The following is a 10,214-nucleotide window of genomic DNA, read 5'->3' on the forward strand; positions in this document are numbered from 1 at the left end:
GCGCGTTGACCAGAGCGAGATTTGATGGACAATATCGTAATGCAGTCGCCAGAATAATTTCGTATCGGCGATACCGGCGGTCGGGGATATCCTTGGCCGGTGATCGATGCTGACATTTACGCGTTATCGTCAACGGAAAAACAGATGACACTTTTGTGACGGCACAGGAGCTTGTATTTTATTTACAATCTATTGCCGGAAGAGCGACATATGGGATGTACACACGTACTGAAATACCGTACACTTTGTCGAATTTTAATCGAATACATTTACGCTGATCGCTCTTTTTGCGCGCCGTGCACCTACCTCTTTCCCGTTACGTACATTTCACATTTGGTTAAAGATACACCGGCGCCGACAAATTTAATTTAATTTTTTTCCCCGCGATTACACGCGTACATTCAAGTTAACCAATTTATTTCGCTTCAATAACGATGATATAATAAAACTTATCGATCCGAATAAAAATCAATTTGTACTTTATACAATTTGCCATCGAATTCAATTTCGTGCGTTATCGCACTGCGGAAATTCTTATTGATATAACACGTGGTCCGGTTCACACAAGACTCGTAATTGAAATTTGTGTAGGTCATTGTCATAAACTGTACATTGCGGATTGTATTCTACGCGCGTATATGCTTACGTTCGATTACAAATGGTCAATAGTAGGTGGTCAATGTCCGTTTGACAGGAGGTCGGCTAGCTAACGTCCAAAACGTTACCAAATTGTCTATGACTAACTTGCATCTCGGGCTTGCGCCCAGCCTCCGTTGCTCGTCTCGTTTCCGCAAACACGACATCTGTCTTCCTTATTCCACGTTCCAACAGTCATATTATGATTCGCAACTCGACGATATTCACTCCTTATTGATATAGGCGGATATAGCCGGGGCGCGCACAAACTGATCGCATTGCGCGCCACATCGAGTGCGTCCAATAATATCGCATTAAATTGCTGGGAAATAAATCTGTAACGGGCAATCCAAACGCGCATTTATCTTTCACGCTGTGCTGCTGGCAATTTTTCTGCCCGACGCCCTTTTGCCGCCCCATATCATATTTTATATCACTGGATATAATTTTTCCGCGCGTCTACCATATAATATTAGCGTCTTCACTATTGATACAATGTTTTGTTCAAATTGTATGTATATCTACGTTTTAATCGTATATATAATAACAATAAACATTGAAAAACGTTAAAGTAAAATAAAGCTAAATGTGACAAATAGCGTCATTTAAAAGTTAATTTAATTGAATGTTTCCTGAATATAAGAGGTATTTTTCTCAAACAAGAAAGGTAATATAACAAAATTATCCTTTTTAATTGAATCTGTTTAATGAAGCATGAAATATATTTAACTTTGATGTTAATCAATAAGCGAGGGAATTTATTTAATTTGAATTTTTAAATCAAACATAAATAAATAGATATTTAAAGAAATAAGGCCAAATGTGACAATAGCATCACTTAAAAGTTAACTTAATTAAATGTTTTCTGAGTATAAGAAGTATTTCAAATAAGTAAGATAATAAAATTATCTTTTCTAATAGAAATTATTTATAATAAAGCAACGACAGCAACAAATATATTTAACTTTGATGTTAATCAATAGTAAGATAATTTATTTAATTTGAATTTTTAACTTAAACAGTAAATAAATAGATCAGTTTACTCGTTTTAAATAGAAAATCTAGGCAAATCCAAATAAAATGTCATCGATATTTATAAAAACGACGCACTATTTATAGAAACAGTGTATATTTGTAATTAATTAATATACATAATTAATGTACCGACATGTTTGAAGTATTTTCAAATATTTATATTATTTCATTTGATTATTTTGAGGGTAAACAAATTCTTTTATCATGATGCGTCGATTATACAAACTTCTTTACAACAATGCAATTTTATCTTTCCTTTTAGATCCTAAATTCAAAGAGCCAATAACCAATGTAACTGCGCCGGTGGGAAGGGAAGCCATTCTCTCCTGTGTAGTTCAGGATCTCGCCGGATACAAGGTAATTCGAATTTTTATACGTATACGTTTAAGCGCTAATCAACTCTTCATTAAAGTGTGTCACATTATCAATGTGCCAATTAAACCTGCCGCAATATTTTTGCCGCATTTAACAAAATTCTCTAAAAACCATTTCTCTTTTTCATATTGTTTATATAATTAACATTAAATACACATATATGTAGTTAAAGCTTTTTTTATAATAAATCTAGATTCTTATTAACAAGAAATTAATTCTACTTTGATCCAATTTATTTTTCTTATAAATGAATCAACACGCTTGCCATAAAAACCTTAATAAATATTTCAATTTTAATAGTATTTCATTTTTAGAAATCGAGATACAAATATCTATAAATTAGGAAATAATAATAACATCTTTTTTCATCGCAGTGTTACTGTTTAACGTTTTAAACTGTTTATCAGACAATCTATTTATCAGCCATGATGTATTCTTATACCTCAAGTTTTGCTTTGAGGGATCATAAAATGTGTTTTTATAGCGTACTTATGAGAATAATTCATGAATAAGTAGTTAGGAACTGGCTGCGAAATTCCGCGCGGCCATTTCACAGTTACCGCGAATGCCCCCCTCGTGATAAGAAGTATCTAAATGGCGCTAAGTCACTTTAAGTGACGCGACAGTTTTGCAATATTAATGCAAAAGTATTACCGATGCATGTTAGGAAGTAGCGGTCAAAATCTTAAAATAATGCAAATACACCGTCGTTATACGTATAACCGACAATATATCTTTCATATTTTCATTATTTTTATATATTGTCTGAGATAGTTCCGTCATGTCAGATCAGGTTGAGAATAATAAAATAAGAATAAAATAAGAAGCTGTATATTTTACATATATAATTACATTAATGCGTCTAAAATTACAATAAAATAATTTATAATAATCTCAATAGTTGTATAATTAGTGTGTTATACTATTAATTTTACATGTCGTTGGTACTAGCAGATTTTATAGCATATAAGAGATACGATATATTACGAGATTAAAACCATCACTCATAGAAATATTCTGGAATAAAAGAGAATCCGGGAATAACTATACAATGGGTCGAGTTGTTTAACCCATTGACCTCGTTGGCAAACCACGAAAAAAAATTTAATGAATTTCTATCTCTCCCCGGCGCTCTTTACGCCGCCGCACTTCAGACGGCGGCCTGAAGAATCCTTCTGCGTAGCCGAAGCAATTAGTTAATTAATTAGTAAAATTACGTAGAGAGGTATAAAAATGAATACTCATCGGGGTACAAGCTGGAACGATCTTATTCGGTCTTTATTCGCAATTCCGGTTCAGCTGTCGTCAGCTAAAGTGGGTTTAGTGACAATGTTATGTAGGTAATGGCTTTCGCGAAGTACTAATTAGGGAATGAAAACCGCGTGAAGGAAGAACGGCGTCTCAAGGAGGAATTTGATAAAGTTCCCGACTTGAGGGATCGGTTGCTCATCAGCCTTTCCTCTGTCCCCGATTAATATGTAATAGAACTGTAAATATATACTCGAATGATTAATGATATTAATCGAATAATACCGACAAAAATTCTAATGCAAATTTTTTGCATTAAGATAACAAATATCTATTTTTGCCTCATAACCGTAAATTGATTTTGTATCGATGCAAAATTCTGTTCGTCAAATAAGTGCGCCCAAAATAATCACGCAGATTTTTCTCAACACATACGCACAGCTCTAGCTTTTCACGAATTTGCTGCAACTGTCATGCAAAGTTCGCGCATAAACTCTCATTAGAATAAATGGTTACATTTTTATTCGTTTTCTGGTTGGTGTGCGCGCGCGAAGTTAGGTTATAAATAAGCTGGTGTGCGAGAGATTTTTCTGAGCATATATTTGTTTGGTATTCGAGACAGTAGGAAAGCGCGACCAATAAGAAAGTCGCGCAGAAAAGGGTGCCGTTGCAGTGTAAACGAAAAAGCGTCTCAAACAATAGGGCATTAACTTTGTGAACTGTAATGAAAGTGCTCGGCTACTTTGTTTACATTAAATGCTATTTATGTTAGCTGCACCAATGAATTATAATTGCTGAAAAATGTTGACGAAAAAGAATGCTTTGACAAAGTCTTGTTGAAAGCACTTGGCACATTAGATTATTTTTACTACACTTTTACTACATTCTAACTGTGAAGTCTTATACAAGAATACATATAAAATGTATTTATATCTTATATATAAAAATTAATTTTAAAAATCTTTTTTTTATTTTTATTCGTATCGCCTGGTGAAGTAAGCAATTTCCACGATAGTATTGCGCGTGATGTCTAACAATTTTTTGTTGATTTTTTAAATTTTATTTGTATATCTTATTACAGGAGATGCTCAAAGTGTCTGCCTTGCAGACTTGATTACATTTATCATATCTGTGTAGCATTGCATTTCTTACTGCTTGGAACATTTCAATATTGTTCCTGATTTGATCAAAAGCTCCCATGATCCTTTCAATTAACTCCTCCCTAGTGTTGACTGGAGTGACGTACTCCATTCAGGTGATCGAACAAGGGCGCATAACTTCTCAATGATGCATCGGAGGACACCCTTAACAAAATATGATTCTTTTGGGGTGAAAGTTGCAGATCTCGTCGAGACGTTTCCAAAACACTATAATGAAGCTCTTTTTCGTGAAAAATATTATGACAAAATTTAAAATATCTCAGGAAATTCTTAACGAAGGAGAGCTTTATTATAATGTTTTGAAAATGTCTCGACAAGATCTATAACTTTTATCTCAAGGAAAAAATCAAGTTTTATTTAAGAAATTAGTCGCCTTTGAAATTTTTTGAAAACGATGAAAACATCTACGACATTTTTGACTTACATCAGAATCATGTGTCCCCCTTCAAACCAAATAACTTTTGTCTGAAGCATTTTTGTTTATGACGAGTTACAGAAGAGATATTAAAATGCATTATTTAAAATGGGACACCTTGTATACATAAATATAAAATATAAATAAATTTTATTTGTAAGTATATTATACGATTTAATTACTCAATTTAATTACACAATTTGAAGAGCTCGTTAATGTCCGCGGCATGTAAGATGTATGTATGAAAGCCACAAGCTTGATATTTGGGGCATAAGCTCATTACATGTTTAATTTTATACCAAACGCGCTTATTACGCATTACATTCGCGTAACGATATTTATGATATCATTATGATCATTTGCGGTGTTGCTTTTAGTATAATATTTTATATCTTTTGGATTTAAAAATGACATGCAGTTATTACGTACAAATAAATATTGAATTGGCTATTCGTATCATAACAATAATGTCTGGCACTTAACATTGTATCTTAATCTAATTGTAAATTATTTTTACATACAAGAAATTCTATCGTTACATACATAGCATTTTTTTTCTATAAATATTATTATTTTGCAAATCTTTTATTTTTTTGATCAATTAGAAGCAATATTGTAACAACTGTGTTTCATGCACGAGGCTGCCCGAATTGCAATTGAGTACTGATCTGCCATTCGCACTGTGGCTTCCACAACGTTTGAATTACATTCCATCAATCGAGAATTAATTGAGGGCTGTTTAATTAAGGGACGATAGAGGTTATTTGGCTTCTAATTGTCGATCATATAAAACATTAGCATAATAATAGTCATCATTCTTGGTCCACAAGTTGTATTGTGTAGATAGAGCTTTTCTCAACGATCAATTGTTAAATCAATCGTTCAAATATATATATTTTCAAATAAGTTACATATATATTAGCGTGCAGCTCCTCGCGGAAACACAGTTACTACGAAATTCGAAGAATAGCGAGCATCTGCGAGAGCGAGGGAAGATTTATACGCGATGAACGGCGTACTGGAATCGCGAAGGATCGACAAGAGGAAAGGTATTGAAAACTATTCATCCTTCGCCGGGGCTCGCCCCGACATGAAATTCAAATCGATGCATTTATATAGAGACCACGCGGACCCGTCCACGGCCGACATTGCTTACGTGGGGACGACGACGTGGTGTTGGTCATACGAAGATGGGGGAGCCCGATGGATAGGAATAGGGCGGAATAATCGCGCCGTTTATAAGCCAGCGGTGCGTCGCTCGGTGTTCCGGCTATGCATTAAGATGACGGATAACAGCCTGCAACTATGCCGGAAAGCTCGAATCGTCACGATGCGAGAGAGATAACGGCGCCTCTCCAGGCTCTCCCGGTTTACGCGTGATACGCGCCGCCGCGGGCATTAACCCTTTTACTTCCCCAGGTGACGCGATATTCGGCCACGAGCTTTTCGTCAGTCACGTCAGGCGTACCGGATGTCAAATGTTCTCCGTCATTGATCGCGAACGGACGGATATCTCACTGCTTACGCCCACTGGTATACGATGAAAATAACGTGTGACGGTGAATGGTAATTGTAGCCGAATGCATTAAGCGCCCGTTGCGGTTCTCGTAATAAAGGAATGAACTCCGTTTTCATCGAAAGATGACCTATAATCTATATGATCTATGATCTATTTAATCCCTCGAGACCTGTTTCGCTAATCATTTGAAAGTTTAATTAGTAGAAGCTGCATTATTAGTCTTGCTTTTGAAACAATTACATCTTCTCGGTCAATCATGCATTCGACAGGTCGCGCGACGGAATTGGGACATTCAGTATAGCAACGCTATAATAGGTGTTCATGAAAGCAGGACTAAGTTATGGCCCCGGGATATAATAATAGGTTGACCGAGTGATTGAGCATAGTCCTCTCAAGATTATAGTTTCGACCGAGAGCTAAAGGTTCCGCTTTAGATTTTAATTGTAAAGTTTCGGTCCGCGCATTCGGCTCCTCGACTCGAATAGCTGCGACTCGTTAATTAATGCCCGACTGGGCTTAAAGTCGAATAGCCGATTACCGTTTGGTTCCTACCGTCGCGTCGCGTCGTTCCTTTCGATCGTTATCTGTGATTCAGTTCTAATTATGAGCTGAAGCGCGCACGACTGTCTTTGTAAACGTAAATATGGCGAGACAGCTTCGCGTCGTGACACAAGTCAATTTCAATAATTAAAACAACTAGATGATAACATTGATAACGAACTAATTGCGCCGCCTCTGGCACAGCTAAGTGTGAGACAATGTAACTTGGTTCATTAATAATAACGGTACGTTAATTATCGGCGAATTTAACGGCGCGCGGTATCTTGCGCGAACTAGAACTTGGAATAATACTTGAAATGAAATCGAGATGTGCCTGAATATAAGATATACGATACGCTCATTGCTCATTCATCGTTTTACTCCTTAATGAAGGGGTAATGGTTCTTCATTATGATAACGTTCAACGCGGATACGTAATATTCAGCAATATTCAGCGATCAATGTCGCCGACACTGATCCGATCTTCTTCCAATAAGACCGGGCGCGGGGGGGGGGGGGGGGGGGGGGGGGGAGGGGGGGCTTGGGGGGGCGTCATCTAATTGGCACTTAGGATCGCGATCGTTGTACTTCTCCACCGTATTTCCCGCCGACTCATTTCACCGACGATTTATATCCCCGACGACGGGAGAAGCGAATTTACACGTCGTCGAGAGGAGTTGCATCTGGCAGTCGCAGATCAATCTGAATTCGCAAACACCGCCGCCGTCTCCGCGTTCCGCTTCGTCTGCCTGCAGGCCGCGCCATCGACTCATCGGCTTTCGGGCCATAGGGCTGGATTAATCATGGTCCTCTGTAAGCACTGATGCATCCGCTAATCCGGGACTCTCTCACTCGATTCAACCATTTCTCTGGAACGATCTACAGTGCCATTATATAATGGTGACTGGATTCGCCGGATTAAATCCACAAACTATTAACTCGGTAACTGCCCGAATGTACCGGTGTACTTGGCTGAGCCCCCCGGATTCTATTTGTTTCCAGCTGTCCAATTGCAATCGGGAATTGGTGAAAAACAGTGGTAAATGGAGGCACTTATCCCCTCGCTTTCGCTGTGAAAATATGATTGCCGTTAATACCGCGCACGCATGTAATCTCCCTCTCTTAAGTATTTAATCATTTATCCATTATTTACATCCAGTTGTGGTATATTTCGTTGGCATCCATTTTACACTGTTTTTCGTAACTGAGGCTAGTTGCGCAAAGGTAAAGAAATCCAACGTTTGATGCATGGAAAATTGCATCAATTTGTAAAATATACTAACTACGTTGCTTAAATGGATAGCTGATGAAGTTAAAAGTTTTACGAGACGAACCCCTTCGGACCCCTCGGTTGTTCTCAAGCGTGACAGGGCACAAGCCCGTAACTCTTGGCAACCTTGTAAACGTATAATCGATCTCGCTAATTAGAAAGCAAACGCGATTAATGGAGGGGAACAATTTTTCACTCTGTCTCGGCGCAATAATATTATCGACGTCGTAGTCTAGTGAATTTTATAATGTAAAAAAGAGAGCGCGGTTTTAGTCCCTTGTTTTATCGACATTAAAGTAAATACCCAAGTGCGCGAATTTGAATAGTCTATCTATTATAAAAATTTGACGACCGAAGACGGGCCAGCGCGGTACACATTTCACTCGCGAAGATTCGACAGATTTCGCGACTGCCGCTCGCAGTCGATATTAGACCGATATTCATGAAGTAAATGTGCATTTAGATAGAGAATTAACGTGGCAGTTAGCCTTGCCTTTAGTCCACGGCATGTTGTATAATGAATGTAAAAGGGCACAAAGGAATGATGTCGCCGGAGTTTAGGCCGTCCCCCGAAGATTCATAAGGATTCGCGTTCACGAAATATTTCACGATGGTAAATTTCATGACAATGATAAAGGAACATTTGCGGGATTATTCCGCCGTTTGACAGACCCGGAGCATTGTAATGTAATTTAATCGGTGGGAGGGGGGCGAAGAGGGTGGACGAGCAAAGAAAATGTAAATCTCCTGTCGCAGCGCTCGTGAGATCGATATGCATTTGGAACGCCAGATTACCGAAACGATCGCGCTTCAATGGTCGTGCTTTTGCGATCTACAACCGCGACGTAAAGCTAGATAATTCGTTAATTGAAGAATCGCGTCCGTGATCTCCGGATATCAATAGCCGATATTAACGTCAGGCAATTAAAGAATCGACGTTTCGTTGATCGCCCAGTTATATACTTATAATCTCATTTAATCCCAATTCTTCGCGTTTTATTTCATTCACGTCAGAAATAAATATTGGAGTCGAGAGCACAGTCTCCCGGTAATATGCGCCATCGCGCTTGTACTGGATTAATCAGCCAGTAGACTTAACTAAATTTGAATATCATCGGATGAATATGGTTTAATGCAAATTGCGGGATACTCAAAATTGTGCAACGTTTATCGCGCGTTAACAGGTACGCTTGTTATATAGACGCGTCTAAATCACATTATCACGTACGTTTTTTTTTGCCGAAGATACTTTTCGCGCGAAATATCCCTCTGCCTTTGCTCATATTTCGATTAATTAAGCTCTTTTGACAAAAACGCAAACGTGTCTAATCTCTGCCGCGGCTAATGGTATACGTTGCTACAGGCGGCACAATTTGCTGCGTAATTACTACAGAGATTTGGAACACAGGGAATCCAATGTTGTTTGCCGTTCCCGCATTGTTGCGGTCTTCTTTCGGATACCCGCGGGACAAATATCCATTTGGATCGTGCATTAGCGGGACGATTAGGTTTAATCCTCTCGACCTTTCGCGTATTAACTGGGTGGGAGTTAAAGGTTGGCCCAAAAGTTGATTCGACGCGACATTTTATCTAGTAGGAAAAATATTAATTCACGCGCTTACGCCCTCTCCCATTTAAATAATTACGAATAATGATTACGCTCTCGTGACATTTACATCCATTAAATTGCGCCGTCAAGTTAAAATTGCACTCCAAGAGAAAAATGCAAAGGTGTACCGTAACGGCAATATTAATTAAAGTTCGCAAAGATATCTCTTTTCTACCGGCCGTGAGAAAAAGAGAGAAACTTCCGACCTAAGTTAAAAATATGCCACAAGCTTTATACAGGGCAAGAAAAAAAGGCAGTCTCTCGTTGCTCGCGTCACGCATGCATTTAGATCGCGCATTAGCGGCGCAATTAAGTTTGAACTTTATCCCTTTGCGCATAGGCGGAACGAAGAGACGTGAGTTTTGATAACGGGAGCTAATATCGAACCGCCTGTAAAGGAGCGTGTA

General features: G+C 38.2%; 1 protein-coding gene across 1 annotated transcript in view; it reads left to right on the top strand.

Moving 5' to 3' along the window:
* Nucleotides 1–1,878: 1,878 nt before the first annotated feature.
* The window catches only part of LOC112453143 (neurotrimin), a 65,448-nt gene continuing 57,112 nt past the window's right edge, over nucleotides 1,879–10,214 (top strand). The window contains exon 1 of the mRNA XM_025013711.1: nucleotides 1,879–2,028. Coding sequence (XP_024869479.1) covers nucleotides 1,879–2,028 — 150 coding nt within the window. The remainder of the gene's footprint in view (nucleotides 2,029–10,214) is intronic.

Source organism: Temnothorax curvispinosus, unplaced genomic scaffold (genome assembly GCF_003070985.1).
Source record: "Temnothorax curvispinosus isolate PA1 unplaced genomic scaffold, ASM307098v1 QBEX01004092.1, whole genome shotgun sequence".
NCBI lineage: Eukaryota > Metazoa > Arthropoda > Insecta > Hymenoptera > Formicidae > Temnothorax > Temnothorax curvispinosus.